This window comes from Nerophis ophidion, linkage group LG01, assembly GCF_033978795.1.
Source record: "Nerophis ophidion isolate RoL-2023_Sa linkage group LG01, RoL_Noph_v1.0, whole genome shotgun sequence".
Classification (NCBI taxonomy): Eukaryota; Metazoa; Chordata; class Actinopteri; order Syngnathiformes; family Syngnathidae; genus Nerophis; species Nerophis ophidion.
In genome coordinates this window covers 52,622,788-52,639,932 of record NC_084611.1, presented here as the reverse complement: position 1 = coordinate 52,639,932, position 17,145 = coordinate 52,622,788, and the positions used below count along the sequence as shown (strand labels likewise).

At 39.8% G+C, this 17,145-nt stretch overlaps 1 protein-coding gene across 3 annotated transcripts in view; it reads right to left on the bottom strand.

Annotated features, from left to right (window-relative positions):
• The window catches only part of tbc1d1 (TBC1 (tre-2/USP6, BUB2, cdc16) domain family, member 1), a 168,077-nt gene extending 152,800 nt beyond the window's left edge, over nucleotides 1-15,277 (bottom strand). For all 3 annotated transcript variants that reach the window (XM_061906987.1, XM_061906996.1, XM_061907005.1), the window contains exons 1-2: nucleotides 15,079-15,277; nucleotides 14,443-14,825 (exon numbers count right to left, since the gene is read on the bottom strand). In XM_061906987.1, the coding sequence (XP_061762971.1) occupies nucleotides 14,443-14,825; nucleotides 15,079-15,262 (567 nt within the window). In that variant the 5' untranslated portion in view covers nucleotides 15,263-15,277. The remainder of the gene's footprint in view (nucleotides 1-14,442; nucleotides 14,826-15,078) is intronic.
• Between the last annotated feature and the right edge of the window lie 1,868 nt (nucleotides 15,278-17,145).

The following is a 17,145-nucleotide window of genomic DNA, read 5'->3' as shown; positions in this document are numbered from 1 at the left end:
CTGTAGCGCCTGCCTGATGGTAGCAAGTCGAACAGGTGGAAGCCAGGGTGTGTGCTGTCTTTGGTAATATTTTTTGCCCTGTTGAGGCAACGGGAGTTGTGTAAATCCCTCTAAATCGCCTGTTTGTCCACTTCAGTGCAGCTGGCGTACCACCCTGTTATGCAGTACGTCAGCAGGCTCTCGACAGCCGAGCGATAGAAGGTCACCATCAGCTGCCTCTCCAATTTTGACTGTCTGAGCTCGGTTGGTCAGGAAGTCCTTAATCCAAAGACAGGTGGGTGAGGGGAGGCCTAACTCCAGCAGTTTGGTGACCAGGATGTCTGGAATGATGGTATTGAAGGCGGAGCTATAGTCAATGAAAAGCATCCTGACATAGCTCCCCCGGTGTAGAGTGGAGAGCCATGGATATAGCGTCATCCGTGGATCTGTTTGCCCGGTAGGAAAACTGCTGTGGGTCTAGGGTGGGGGGGAGGCAGGCTTGGATGTGGTGGAGGACCAGCCTCTCGAAGCACTTCATGATGACAGGTGTGAGTGCTACTGGGCGATAGTCATTGAGGTTGTTTGTGGCAGCTTTCTTGGGTACTGGGATAATTGTGTTAGATTTAAGGCAGGGTGGGATGAGTGCCTGTGCCAAGGAGAGGTTGAAGAGGACGGTGATAATGTAGGAGAGCTGGTCGGCGCATTCTTTGAGCACCTTCCCGAGTACACCGTCTGGACCCGTCGCCTTCCTAGGGTTCGCTGACTTGAGCACCCGCCTGACCTCGTTCTCCTTAAGAGTGAGTGTGGGGGGGCTGAATGCGGACCAGAGTTTGACACCCATGTTCTACAGCAGGGTTGTCCAAAGTGCGACCCGCAGGTAATTTTTTAACGGCCCCACGGCACATTTAAAAAGTACGATTGAAAAGTTTTTTAAATGCAACAATTGTTATAAAAGAGCAATCGGGTGAAATGTAACAAGAACGTGTTGCAATGTTTACTCTAATAACACAAAGCTGCCATGCAAGCTGTTTATTTCTTTAAAAAAATAATAATGAATCAAAATCAATGTCATTATGAATTATTGACCTTTTCAAGTCTCCAATTACGTCACGTTAAATTTTCCACTTTGACATATTTTTTGGGGGGAAATGTTGCATATTTTGTGTTTGCCATATAAAAAAACTGAGCGTTTTTTTTTAAAGAAGGGCCTAAAAAGAACAAACAAAAATCATAAACAACAATAAAACTTATAATTGACGGATAGATCTGAAGTTGATCTCGAGATTATTGTGTTAAAAGTAAACAGTAAAAAAACTGTATAATTTATTTTCTACCATTTTAATGAGTAAGACCCTTTTGGATCCCCAATAACTTTAGTGTGATTTGTTTCTAAGTGTCATTGTGAAAAAATAATAATTATGAGTTATTGACCTTTTTAATGCTCCAATTATTATATCATCTCAAATTTTCCACTTAAAAAAATTATTGGGTGAAAATATTGCATATTTTGTGATTTTTCCATGAAAAAAATAGTTTTTTTTGTGACAAAAAGAGCATACAACTTAAATCTTTAAAATCAGTATATTGACAGATAGACCTAATGTTGATCTAGAGATTTAAAACTTGAACATTAATAAAATAATAATACTGAATAATGACACATTTTTTATATATTTTTTGACCAAAACTCTTTGGGGTCCCTGAGATCAAGCCTGAGTGGAGGCCGAAATGTATATTTTTTATACTTATATTGTATTCCATCTATCCATTTTCTACCGCTTATTTACTTTGGGGTGGCGGGGGGCACTGGTGCAAATGGCCCCCACTTGCTTTGATTTTTCAGTGTGCGGCCCTCAGTGGATAAATGTTGGACACCCCTGTTCTACACGTTTTTACAACTGTTAATGTTAGTATTGGGGAGTGCTCAGAAAGTATGGGGTATCGGACTGTCTTATTGTGGCGGTCCGTTCCCTGTACGATCAGTGCCAGAGCTTGGTCCGCATTGCCGGCAGTAAGTCGAACACATTTTCAGTGAGGGTTAGACTCCGCCAAGGCTGTCCTTTGTCACCGATTCTGTTCATAACTTTTATGGACAGAATTTCTAGGCGCAGTCAAGGCGTTGAGGGGTTCCGGTTTGGTAACCGCAGGGTTAGGTCTCTGCTTTTCGCAGATGATGTGGTCCTGATGGCTTCATCTGACCGGGATCTTCAGCTCTCGCTGGATCGGTTCGCAGCCGAGTGTGAAGCGACCGGAATGAGAATCAGCACCTCCAAGTCCGAGTCCATGGTTCTCGTCCGGAAAAGGGTGGAGTGCCATCTCCGGGTTGAGGAGGAGACCCTTCCCCAAGTGGAGGACTTCAAGTACCTTGGAGTCTTGTTCACGAGTGAGGGAAGAGTGGATCGTGAGATCAACAGGCGGATCGGTGCGGCGTCTTCAGTAATGCGGACGTTGTACCGATCCGTTGTGGTGAAGAAGGAGCTGAGCCGGAAGGCAAAGCTCTCAATTTACCGGTCGATCTACGTTCCCATCCTCACCTATGGTCATGAGCTTTGGGTCATGACCGAAAGGATAAGATCACGGGTACAAGCGGCCGAAATGAGTTTCCTCCGCCGTGTGGCGGGTCTCTCCCTTAGAGATAGGGTGAGAAGCTCTGCCATCCGGGAGGAACTCAAAGTAAAGCCGCTGCTCCTTCACATCGAGAGGAGCCAGATGAGGTGGTTCGGGCATCTGGTCAGGATGCCACCTGAACGCCTCCCTAGGGAGGTGTTTAGGGCACGTCCAACCGGTAGGAGGCCACGGGGAAGACCCGGGACACGTTGGGAAGACTATACCTCCCGGTAGGCCTGGGAACGCCTCGGGATCCCCCGGGAAGAGCTAGACGAAGTGGCTGGGGAGAGGGAAGTCTGGGTTTCCCTGCTTAGGCTGTTGCCCCCGCGACCCGACCTCGGATAAGCGGAAGATGATGGATGGATGGATGGATGTTATTAAAACGTTACTATCCTGGCTATAGCTACTACAAAAAAAACCTTCAGGATAGTAACAATTTAGCGCCAATAATTCAGCAGAGCAAGGTTTTTCAACTTTTTTGAGCCAAGGCAAATTTTTTTTCATTTAAAAAAAAATATGGAGGCACACCACCAGCAGAAAAGGTGAAAAAATGAGACCCCTCCAGGTTGTCGTGCCTTATTTTTAGTTTGTTGTTGTTGTTGTTGTTTCCTGTGTGTAGTGCTTTAGTTCCTGTCTTGCACTCTTATTTTGTTGGTTTTCTCCTGTAGCAGCTTCACGCCTTCTTTTGAGCTTTGTTTACGCAATCAAGACAAATTAAGTTGTGCGTACTTTGTGGGGACATTGTTGATTGTTGTGTCATGTACGGATGTGCTTTGTGGACGCCGTCTTTGCTCCACACGCTGTAAGTTTTTGCTGTCTTCCAGCATTCTGTTTTTGTTGACTTTGTAGCCGGTTCAGTTTTACTTTTGTTTTACATAGCTATGCTTCAGTGCCTTTTTGTTGATTTTTGGTTTAAGCGTTACACACCCTTTTTTTACCTGCACACTGCCTCCCGCTGTGCTCTGCATACTGGGTTCACGACCAACCATCCTGGACACGTTCCGACTTCTACAAAGCAACAAACTACCTGCTGCCACCTACTGACATGGAGTATTACAAGATTACCCTGCCAAGCTCCACCCAGCACAGGCACTAGACAACGGCACAATATTATGATTATTGATCTGCAAAAAATATTTTTTTGCACCAATTAGGTGAAGTTGCATAATTTCCTATGGCACACATGACAGTGTGCCGTGGCGCAGTGGTTGAAAATCACTCTACTAGACAACTTTTCTTTTAGTAGTAAGTAAACAAACAAAGGCTCGTAATTTAGCTGCAGTAACATATTGTGTCATTTATCTTCCTATTATTTTGTCAACATTATAAAGGACAAGCGGTAGAAAACGTTCATTTACTGTTAATATCGGCTTTAACATGTTCTATCTACACTTCAGTTAAAATGTGGTAATCACTTATTCTTCCATCGTTTGATACTTTACATTAGTTTTGGATGATACCACACATTTGGGTATGGATACGATACCAAGTCTTTACAGTGTCATACATTGGTCATATTCAAAGTCTTCATGTGTTTATAAACACAATATACAATTGAAAAAAAGGAAAACAAAAAATGTAATGCTAAAAAATATCAATGTAGTCATCGTAGTATGGACTAGATACGCTCCTGTACTTGGTATCATTACAGTGGATGTTGGGTGTAAATCCACCCGTGGCGTTTGTTTAAGCACATTGGGATGGAGGTGAACTAATGTCCCACGGCACACCAGAGAATATCTCACAGCACACTAGTGTGCCGCGGCACAGTGGTTGAAATTCTCTGCAGTAAACAATTAGTAGTCTATTTGACAATGGCGCAACTATTACTAGAAACAACGTGGGTAAACGGGCTTCACGGTGGCAGAAGGGTTAGTGCGTCTGCCTCACAATACGAAGGTCCTGCAGTCCTGGGTTCAAATCCAGGCTCGGGATCTTTCTGTGTGGAGTTTGCATGTTCTCCCCGTGAATGTGTGGGTTCCCTCCGGGTACTCCGGCTTCCTCCCACTTCCAAAGACATGCACCTGGGGATAGGTTGATTGGCAACACTAAATTGGCCCTAGTGTGTGAATGTGAGTGTGAATGTTGTCTGTCTATCTGTGTTGGCCCTGCGATGAGGTGGCGACTTATCCAGGGTGTACCCCGCCTTCCGCCCGATTGTAGCTGAGATAGGCGCCAGCGCCCCCCGCGACCCTAAAAGGGAATAAGCGGTAAAAAATGGATGGGGATGGAACATGGGTAAACAGTGACACCTGGTGGCAGTAGAGTATGCTTTGTTCGGGCGCCATGTTGAATTTTTTCTTTTTGAGGCCCTAAACCAGTGGTGTGATCATATTTAAATATAAAGAGAAATGGTAGTACGGAATTTCTGGAATTTAGGGAAAAAACGGGAATTTTTCCAGTTCAAAAAACAACTTTGGTTTTTGTCCTGATGAAAAGGAATCTTTTGAAGGTGGAACGGTTGAAGTGGGATGAAAAATGTGGGAGGAGAAGTTGCCAGAAAAAAGGGTGGAAATGGGGCTTTGGAAGACCAGGACTTCTGGTGAATCCTGGAATGATTTTGAAGTTGGAAAAGGGGGTGTTTGAATTTCCAGGATGGTGGAATTTGTTGAAGGATGAATGGTTTGAATCGGTTGAAAAATGTGGAAATGGGGAAAGTTTGAAAAATGGCCAATTCATTTTGAACGGGGAAAATGCCCAAAAATTAAATAAAATAAGGAATTGTGGGAAATCCAGGAATTTATTTTTTATATTTGTTGAAGTAGAGCACACAATTCGTGAACAGGAAGTGGGAAGAGTTTGTGGGAATTGTGGAACTTTGAAGAATGTCCAATTCCTTTCAATGGGGATTTCAGATAAATTGGGAATTTTGGGGAAAGCGAGAATTTTTTTGAAAATGGTAAAACACTTGAATGGTCTGAATGAGTGGAAATGGTTGGTGTTAGAATTTTTCCAATTGGTCGACAAATGTCGGAGTAGTAACATGTTATTGAGAAATCGTATTATGGAATTCCTGGAATTTCGGGAAAATGTTTCCAGTTCAAAAACAACTTTGTTTTTTGTCCTGATTAAGAGGAATGTTTTGACGGTGGAACGGTTGAAGTGGGTTGAAAAAAGTGGGACGTGTTCTCGCCAGAAAAAAGGGTGCAAATAGGGCTTTGGAAAACCAGGAATTCTGAAAAATCCTGGAATTTCTTTGAATTTGAAAAAATAGTAGTTTGAATTTCCAGGATGGTGGAATGTGTTGAAGGAAGAATGTTTTGAATCGGTTAAAAAATGTGGAAATGGGAGAAGTTTGAAAAAATGGCCAATTCATTCTGAATGGGAAAAATGTCCAGGAAAACCCACAATTCTGGGAAATCTGGGAATTTTTGGAATTTGTCAAGGGAAAGCCTTTCCTGCTTTGGAGCATTCAAACAAGAATAAATAAACTAAAGTAAATGAGTTTGTGGAAACATACTTTTTCCCACCCTTCCAGTACAAATGATTCCCGGGCGAGGCCACCGCTGCTGCTCACTGCTCCCCTCACCTCCCATGGGGTGAACAAGGGGATGGGTCAAATGCAGAGGACAGATTTCACAACACACCTAGTGTGTGTGTGTGTGTGTGTGTGACAATCATTGGTACTTTAAACTTTATCTTGTCAAAAAGGTGCTTCTATTTACTGTCAACACGCTTATAGTCTAACACTTGTGCACAAGGACTTCATACATAACCTCTGTGTGTGTGTGTGGGAGGGGGGGATCATCAGGCTGACCACCTGTCGCTCAACTTTGTCCCACTGACATTGTCTGTCACACACACACACACACACACGGACGCGCACTCACACACAGACGCGCACTCACACACAGACGCGCACGCACACACACAAACACACTCACACACACTTGTATTTCTTACCTTCTTGAGACCTCCGAAAAATGCTTATCTCTTTAGGACCACCCTTTCTAGATATTTAAAGATTAGTATTGACAACAATAATAAAACATACATACTATGCAAAAATAAAAAAGCTTGCTGTGAAAAATGAGTTAGAATTTCACAAGAAAAACTTAGAATTTTGGCAGTATTATAATAAAAGTCGTCATTTTACCCAATGCGAGTCAAAATTTTACAAGAAAAACGGAACATTTGTGCAATATTATTATAAAAGTTGGACTTTTACTCAGCAGCAGTCGCTATTTTACAAGAAAAGCTTCAAATGTTGACAATTTTCTGAAAAGAGTTACTGAGTTACTCGACAAAAGTCACAATTTTATAAGAAAACGTAAAAATTCTGTCAGTATTATAATAATAATCGTAATTTTACTTGGCAAAATGATTACAAAAGTCATCATTTTACTCCAAAAATATCACTATTTTACAAGAACAACAACAAAAATTGTAAATATTGTGATAAAAGTCAGAATTTTAAATGACAAATTACACCATTTTGCATTAAAAAGTAATTATTTTACAGTAAAAAACTGAGAAAATATCGCAATATTACAGAAGCAGAAAGAATATGAGAAATTGTTCCCAGTTTTATACGAAAAAAGTCGACACGGGAGAAAAAAACTGCTTTTTTTTTTGTAATTGGTTTTTAATCTTCATTATTTACTTAAAGTTATTACAACATGTATCTATATACACATATATATATATTTTAATTTTTTGATACATTTTGGACAAAGGGGCCAAACACACACACACACGCACACACACACACACACACACACACTCATTCGGGTATTTCTGACCTTCTTGAGACCTCCAAATAATGCCTCCCTCTTTAGAAACCACCCTTTCTAGATAAAGATGTGTATTGACAACATTAATAATATATACATACTATGCAAATATAAAAAAGCTTCTTGTGAAAAATTAGTTGGAAAAGGTCACAACTTCACAAGAAAAACTGATAATTTTGGCACTATTATAATAAAAGTTGTCATTTTACTCAACGAAAGTCAAAATTTGACAAGAAAAACTGAATATTTGTGCAATGTTATGAATAAACTTGGAATTTTACTCTATAGCAGTCGCAATTTTACAAGAAAAGCTTAAAATGTTGGCAATTTTATGAAAGAAGTCGTAAATTTACTCGACAAAAGTTGTAATTTTATAAGAGAACTTAAAAATTCTTGCAGTCTTATATTTGGAATTTTAGTTGGCCAAATGAAGTCATCATTTCACTCCAAAAATGTCACTATTTTACAAGAACAACAAAAAAATTGGCAGTATTGTGACAAAAGTCAGAATTTTATATAACAAATGTCACTACTTTGCATTAAAAAGTAATTATTTTTCATTAAAAAAAATATATTTTTGTGGAGAGGCGGAGCCGACGGTCCAACAGAGAGGGAGGGCATGCTAGGGCCCGGCCAAAGATGGCGGCGTGGAGGCGGGGATGGCGAGCGAGCGGCGCGGTGGGGCGTGCCGAGAGCGACGTCACAAACAAGATCAGGTGTGTGGATCGCGCACCTGTACATAATTAACGTATCTCCTCTCACTGTATAAAAGGGGAGAAGGAGGAGAGAACGGGGCTGGTGATGGTGCAGAGAGAGAGCAACCCAGACGAGGAAGGAACGAAAGAGAGACGACAACACGAGCAGCAGCGCGTGCAACCCGGAAGAGAGCGAGAGCGAGAGGTAGACGCAGACAACGGGAAGGCTGAAAAGCAACACGCAAAAGATTTTTGTTTATTGAAAAATAATGAAGTCTACATCTGCTCAAAAGCATGTCTTTCCGTGGTGGTCCATGGAACCTGCAAGACGACAGCACGAGTCTGTCACAATTTTTTTACAAGAAAATATTGCAATATTACAGAAACAGAAAGAATATGAGAAATTGTTCCCAATTTCATATGAAAAAAGTCAACATTGTGAGAAAAAGACTGCTTTTTAAAATTTTTGTTTGTAATTGGTTTTTAATCTTCAGTATTTACTTAAAGTTGTATATACGTATATATATGTATTGTTGTTGTATATATTGGTGTTGTGTGTACATATACCAAGTTGTATATATATATATATATTTTTTTTTTTTTTTTATGTCATTTTTTTTTATTATTAATTTTAGCCAAAGAGGGCGCATTTCAATTTCTTACACGCACTTGTTATATTACATATGTTGGCCAGAGGGTCCCCATTTTCTACCGCTTATTCCCTTTCGGGGTCGCGGGTTGGCCAGAGGGTGAGCACTTCAAATTTTTACACACACTTGTCATTTCACACACACACACACACGCACACACGCACACACACACACACACACACACACACACACACACACACACACACACACACACACACACACACACACACACACACACACACACACACACACACACACACACACACACACACACACACACACACACACACACACACACACACACACCTCACCAGACTGGACCACAAACCTAGCACAAAAAGCACTAGGTCACAGGAAATGGTCTCCATGGCAACACATCCTGCTTGGTAGGAGAGTACTGAGCGACAAGTGGCATCACAGCAAGAATCAAACATTCTTAAGGACTTTTCAAACGCAACACCTTGTCAAATATTACCTCAAATAGGCAAATTCACTTGAAAATGAGTGAAGTGAAACAAAAAGTCATATTTAGATGTCTTTTTGCAGCCAAACATTACAACAAATATTGATGCAAAATCAAGTTTTTAATGTAAGGTATATTTTTTCATCCAAAATATTTTCAGCCATAATTTTGTTTTGGTTACTCTGAAGGAAATGGTTTTGTTTTTTTCCGGAAAGGTTTTTTTCATTTTTAATTTGAATATTTCAATTTCTTCCACATACCAACAATACACTGGGAATTGGATTTATTTTGGTAAAGTAGTGCCAGGATGAAAAAGGCATTTAAGACTGTATAAAAAATGTTTCAGATTCATATTTTCATCTACATTTTTAATCCACTTCAGTCCTAAATAAAAATAGCAAACATATCATGTTTTTTTAACCATGTGACATTTAATTATGTCATTTTTATTTTGAAAGTAATCACCTGTACAGTTAAAGGTGCTCAACATCAGGCCTGCATAAACATAAGATAATCATTTACGCTAATTTGATGTTTCTAATTCAAGACTTTTATTTTGAAGAAAATAGTACCATTTGTCACGTTTACTGTTAGTTAGCTGGAAAAATGCCAGTTAAATGTTTTTAATGAAGCTTTTAACTCGGTACCACAGCCTTTGATTAAATTCTTGGTGGTAATGAGTTGATTCAGAATTGATTCAAACCCGACTCTAGATTAAAAATCAATCCTAGAATGCTAACAGTTAGCTTGTGTCACATACCAAGTTATATGATTCGAAGGTGTATGGCCGGGGAACTGAAGAAAAAAGTGTCAAATTTGCTAAAAGGGTTAGCACTTTAATGTTAGCATGCTAACAACTTAAAGTACCCCGCCGGCACGAATGAGACCTTTCCGACGGTATAACATATGTGGGGGGTTCGTTGGTGGGCTCGTATCATTCATAAGAAGAACGTGTGGAGCTATAATAATAAGATGAAAAACTAGAAAATTGTACAAAATGAGCTACACAGCTAGCATAAAACACTAGCATGCTGACATTAAAATGCTAAAATTTGGCATGCATGCAAACGTTAGCTTGTTCCATAAACCAATTTATATGACTTAAAGGTGTTTGCCTGCGAAAATACAGAAAAAAGTGTAACATTAGATGAAAAACTTAGCATGCTGAAGTTAGCTTGCCAGCATGCTATCCTTTGCATGCTAACAGTTAACAAATGTCACATACCAAGCTAATGACTCTGGTGTTAACGGTTAGCAAAACTAGCTCAAAAGGTTAGCATGCTATTGTTAGCATTTTAGCAAGCTAACAGTTAGCTTGTGTCACATACCAAGTTATATGATTAAGGTGTATGGCTTGGGAATTAAAGAAAAAAATGTAAAATTAGCTAAAAAAAAAAAAGTTACCACTTTAATGTTAGCATGCTAACAACTTAAAGTACCCCCGTCAGCACGAATGAAACCTTTCCAACCGTATGACATTTGTGGGGTTTTGTTGGCTGACTTGTCTCGTATCAAGCGTAAGAGGAATGTGCGGAATTATAATATTAAGATGAAAAACTAGAAAATTCCCGCAGAAATTTCGAGGGGCCTGCTATCTGTGCCCTGGACCTTTGGTGAGGGTTTGTTGGAAGCCGCCGTATCTATTAGATGGAGCCGAGTGTCTGAATCAGAGTGTTATAAGTGTAACTGTACAAAATGAGCTACACAGCTAGCCTAAAACGTTAGCATGCTTACATTAAAATGATAAAATTTTGCAAGTGTGCAAACGATAGCATGTTTCATATACCAATTTATATGACTCAAAGCCTGTGAAAATAGAGGAAAAAGTGTAAAATTAAGATGAAAAACTAAGTTGCCAGCATGCTATCATTTGCATGCTAACAGTTAACAAATGAACTTACCAAGTCATATGACTCTGTTGTAGACGGTAGAAAAACTAGCTCAAAAGGTTAGCATGCCAATGTTAGCATTTTAGCAAGCTTAAGTTAGCATGCTAACAGTTCGCTTGTGTCACATACCAAGTTATATGACTCGAAGGTGTATGGCCGGGGAACTGAAGAAAAAAGTGTCAAATTAGCTAAAAGAGTTAGCACTTTAATGTTAGCATGCTAACATTAGCATGCTGAATGAATTAAATAAGTTTAGTTCGGTCATATAATCAACCATTTTGTGTGATCAGTTTTACAGTACAGGTTATATATAAACAATCATACACACACAAAAGAAAAGAAAAACAATGACCGAAAAAGGAATAGGCTGAAGCCAAAGCTTATATTTGCCTATCCTATACCTTCACTGAAAATTAGATTGCCTGGAACATCCACGTAAAAAAAAAAATCAATGGGATTAAAGTAATTGTTACTATATTTTATAATTTTCAATTATTTCACCTTTCAAGGTTTTCTTAAACCTTAGCAAATAAGTGCATGTCTTCAGCTCATCACTGAGCTTGTTCCACCATTTAACTTCTAAAACTGAAATACATTTGTATTTTATATTCGTTCTCGCTTTTCCTATTTCAAAAGTCAATATCCCCCGTAAATTATAGTTTTCTCCTCTTAAATGAAATAACCTAAAAATACAAGCTGGAAGGCTGTTGTTCTTTACTTGCAACATAATTTCCATTGTTTTTAAAAACACAACGTCTGACAATTTTAATACATTTGAAGTTATAAATAATGGATTGGTATGTTGATAGTACCACACTTTGTGTATCATTCTAATGACTCTTTTTTGAAGTTTTATTATTGGGTCTATGTTTGTTTTATAAACATTTCCCCAAATTTCAAAACAATGCGTTAAATATGGAAAAATTAAATAATACAACATATGCAGGCATTTCTTATTCAGCATGTGTCTTACTTTATAAAGAATAGCAATAGATTTGAATATTTTTCCCTTTATATATTCAATATGTGGTTTCCAACACAGTTTATGATCAATTATTATTCCCAAGAATTTAGTTTCATTTCCTCTAACGATTTCCACTTGATTTAATTTTAATTTTGCTTCAAAATTTGTCCTTGCACCACTAAAAACCATAAATTAAGTTTTCTTATCATTTAATGATAACTTATTAATATCAAAACATGTTTTTAGCTGAATTAACTCAACCTCTATAATCCTCAACAGTTCCTTCAAGTCTTCTCCTGAACGATACACATTTGTATCGTCTGCACACATAATAAAATTTAATTTATAGATACTGAACAAATATCATTTTGGTAAAGTATAAATAACTTAGGTCCCAATACCGAGACTTGTGGAACCCCACAAGTTACTCTCCTTGGCTGTGATTTAGTCTTATTAATTTCCACATGTTACTTAAATAATTACTTAACCACTGTTGTGAAACACCTCTTATGCCATAGTTTTCCAATTTTTGCAGAAGTAAAGAATGATCGATTGTGTCAAAAACTTTACTTAAGTCAATAAATACTCCAACGGTGTGTTGCTTTTTTTTTATTGCTGTAGTTGTTTTCTACAAAGTCCATCACTGCTAGAGATGTAGATGGATTACTCCTGAAGCCATACAGATGCTCATTCAATAGCTCATGTTTGTCAATGAACTTATCAAGTCTATTTACAAATCATTTCTCAAGAATTTTTGCAAATTGAGGTAGGAAGAACACAGGTCTGTAATTTGAGACCATATGTTTATCACCATTTTTATAAATTGGAATAACTTTTGCGATTTTCATTTTGTCAGGAAAAATACCAGTTGATAAAGATTTATTGCATATATAAGTAAACGGCTTCAGGACACAATCCATCACTTCTTTAACAAGTGACATATCCACGTTGTTACCATCGACAGATTTTTTGTTTTTAAACTTGCTGACCATTTCTAACACATCACTTTAACAAACTACACCAAGAAACATTGAATTTTTTATGTCAGATACACGCTTTACCTTTTTCTCATCCTTCATATTAAAATGTATATTTTTTGCCAAATTTGGGCCAACATTCACAAAAAACTTATTGAATTCCTCAGCTATTTCTTCTATATTTTCAAAAATTGAGTTGTCATCTTTTACCAGATATGCTGTAAAATCCTTGTTGCTAGATTTTTTAATCATAGTATTAAACACTAAATTGGCCCTAGTGTGTGAATGTGAGTGTGAATGTTGTCTGTCTATCTGTGTTGGCCCTGCGATGAGGTGGCGACTTGTCCAGGGTGTACACCGCCTTCCGCCCGATTGTAGCTGAGATAGGCGCCAGCGCCCCCCGCGACCCCAAAAGGGAATAAGCGGTAGAAAATGGATGGATGGATGGATGGATTAAGCACATGCCAAGTTTCAATGATATTATTTTTATGTTTATGCAGCAATTGTTCATAATAGTTTTTTTTGTTGCAGCCTCATGATACATGTCAATCTGTTTTTATACTTTTTATATTTGTCCTCATTTTCCTTTATCGATTCTTAATAAAGTCCTTGTAAAGCCTTTTTTTTTTTTTTTTTTTTACAGGCTTTTACTAAACCCCTTGTTATCCATGGTTTCTCACTCTTTTTAGTATTTTGCTTATATTCTCTCAATGGACAATGATGGTCATAAAGTGTCAGAAATATATCCAGGAATGGATCGTATGCTTCATTAGCATTCTCTACAAAAACATTTTGCCAATCTTGATTTAAAAGTTCAGCCTTGAATGCCTTAACTGCTTCTGGTGATTTTATTCTAACAAAATTATTTATTTGTCTTTTTGTTTGTAAGTTTCGCTCGTTGTTCATTTGGATCCCTGTAAAAACATGCAAGTGATCACTTAAATCAGTCACTAAGAGTCCACTTTTTCTCTTCCCATCAAATACATGTATAAAAACATTGTCAATAAGTGTTAAGCTGTCATTTGTTATTCTGCTAGGTTTTACAACTAAAAGTAGGCATATGTTATGTGTGACTATGTTTGTTGAATTTTCATGCTGGTCGAATTTTGTTGTCTGCACCATGACTAGGGAAGGTTGTTTGGATTGGGTTGTATAAGTAAATGCTGGTCACAAAAGCTAATTGATGTATAAATAATGGTCACTGACTTGAGTTACTTTCAATAGCCAGCAGGTGGGGACATTATGGCAGATACATGGCTGACTGTGTGTATTTTGTATGAGACCCAAATTGTGTGTTGGACTCACGCTGTAGTTTGGACCCCTTTGAAATTGAGGTTAATAAACTGGAAAGTTTGCAAATAGAAGTGTTCGAAAATCAAGGTTTGTACAGGTTGTGTGGACAAAAGTATTGGGACACTCACAAGAAGTGAAACTGTGCAAGGACCTTTATGTATTCACAGTCGAAGGTCACGGCCGCACACTCACCCTGGCGTTATCCTCGCACCTGAAGACGTAGCAGGCGCAGGCCGGGGCATCCCTGAGCAGGCACCCGAAGCTGCCGGGCTCCCGGCTGTTGTGGAGGAGCTTGGTCACCTGATGCGGTCGGCACTCGAACAGAACGGCGTGCGTCAGCGGGTCCCACAGCGCCCCCTCGGCATGCCGCAAAACGCAGCGCACCCGCGACGGCGACACGGACAGCGACACGGCCTTCCCCGGGGGCCGCCGGGCGCGGCTGACCTGGGCCACCACCCAGGGCAGCATCGGCATGGTGGTCATGCAGTGGACCGGGGCGGAGCCGATAAGCGTCAGCTGGTACCCCACCTCTTCGGCAGTGGCGGCGTCCGAACACAGACGCCTCATGGCTCCTCCTGCGAGAAAAACACACTTGAGTATTTCGAGATGGACGCCCGAGGGCATTGTGGGTACTCGTTGAGCACCTGGTGTTGTTTGCAAAAGTGAAACATGTGTGTCAAGGTCACACTGAGGTCAAATTACTGGCATTTATACGACACCTTCATAAACAAGCAATTATTTGTGAAAAGGTTATCAAACTTTCTTGGAAGTAGCAAGATGCAAACTAAAGCACACTTTAGTTTGCATTTTAGGTTTTTTTTTACTTACTTCTTGCGTTCTGAAGCCCAGCCTCCGCTTTGGCGCTCCCACGGAAGTCAAAAGACACAAACAGTGAGTGAGAGAGAGAGAGAGAGAGAGAGAGTGAGTTTAGAGTTAAATTTAGAGAGAAACTGCTCTCCCTCTCTTGGCTCCTGCATGCAAGCGCCAACAGACTGCCACCATGATGCACCATGTTTAGGCCACGCCCACAGTCCTCATGTTTCTATATACAGTGTACACTAGAGCAGGGATTCCCACACTAGTGGGTCTCCAGCCAAAATTGGGTTGAGAGTCGATGGCTGCCTTGGCAAGAAACAAAAAAAAAATTAAAGCTGCAAGCAGTGATGGACGGGACCGACTTTTGCTGGTGTTTCCTGCCTTTACCCATTCAACATATCTTTACCTGCATCAGCGCAGCGGTTCTCTGAAGGCTCGTAAAATCAAAACCGGAGCAGTTATTAAAACTTTTTTCGCAACTTTTAATCAGAAGCGTTCACTCACTCTCCTGAGCGAGTTTGAAGCCGTCACAACAAACGCGCTCAGAAGAGATAATGTTTGAAAAAATGTGACGGGTTTTTACAAAACTTTTGTTTTGAAGGGGTAATAGCCAACTTCCTGTTGATTTTTGCTGAAGCATGTCAATTTGACAAGAACAAGAAAGTTTGATCACATTACGCCTATACTGGCTCACCTGCACTGGCTTCCTGTGCACTTAAGATGTGACTTTAAGGTTTTACTACTTACGTATAAAATACTACACGGTCTAGCTCCAGCCTATCTTGCCGATTGTATTGTACCATATGTCCCGGCAAGAAATCTGCGTTCAAAGGACTCCGGCTTATTAATGATTCCCAAAGCCCAAAAAAAGTCTGCGGGCTATAGAGCGTTTTCTGTTCGGGCTCCAGTACTCTGGAATGCTCTCCCGGTAACAGTTCGAGATGCCACCTCAGTAGAAGCATTTATGTCTCACCTTAAAACTCATTTGTATACTCTAGCCTTTAAAAAGACCCCCTTTTTAGACCAGTTGATCTGCCGTTTCTTTTTTTTTACTCCTATGTCCCACTCTCCCTTGTGGAGGGGGTCCGGTCCGATGGCCATGGATGACGTACTGGCTGTCCAGAGTCGGGACCCAGGATGGACTGCTTGGCTGTGTATCGGCTGGGGACATCCCTGCGCTGCTGATCCGCCTCTGCTTGGGATGGTTTCCTGCTGGCTCCGCTTTGGACTGGACTCTCGCGGCTGTGTTGGATGCACTATGGATTGAACTTTCACAATATCATGTTAGACCCGCTCGACATTAATTGCTTTCGTCCTCTCCAAGGTTCTCATAGTCATCATTGTCACCGACGTCCCACTGCGTCATCATTGTCACCGACGTCCCAATGGGTGTGAGTTTTCCTTGCCCTTTTGTGGGCCCTACCGAGGATGTCGTAGTGATTTGTGTTGTGGTTTGTGCAACCCTTTGAGACACTAATGATTTAGGGCTATATAAGTAAACATTGATTGATTGATTGATTGAATTATTAAAATGTAGGTCTAAGTGAGACCTACATAAAGGTTTTTGTTTCATGTCTCTCCGACATTCTTACCGGAAGTTACAAGCAGTTTTGTCCGTGTTTTCTTCCAAGGAGCAGTGTTTTATTCCTAGGGGGCGCTAGAGCACAATTTTAAGTTTTTTTTTTTTTTTTTTAGATCGCAATTTTCGCCAGTCCTGATGTGTGTGTCCAGTTTGGTGAATTTTGAAGCATTCTGAGGGGGTCAAATTATAGCTCAAAGAGGCAAAAATGACATTTTTAGGAAACTTTTGTTTTGAAGGGGTTTTTGACAACTTCCCGTGGATTTTTGCTGAAGGAAGTTAGTGTAAAAAATCTAGGTCTAAGTTAGACCTACCTAGAGGTTTTTGTTTCATGTCTCTACGACATTCCTAACAGAAGTTACAAGCAGTTTTGTCTGTGTTTTTTCCTAGGGGCGCTGGAGGGCAATTTTGAGTTTTTAAAAACTTTTTTATTAGATGGCAATTTTCGCCAATCCTGATGTGTGTGTAAAATTTGGTGAGTTTTGAAGCATGTTAAGGGG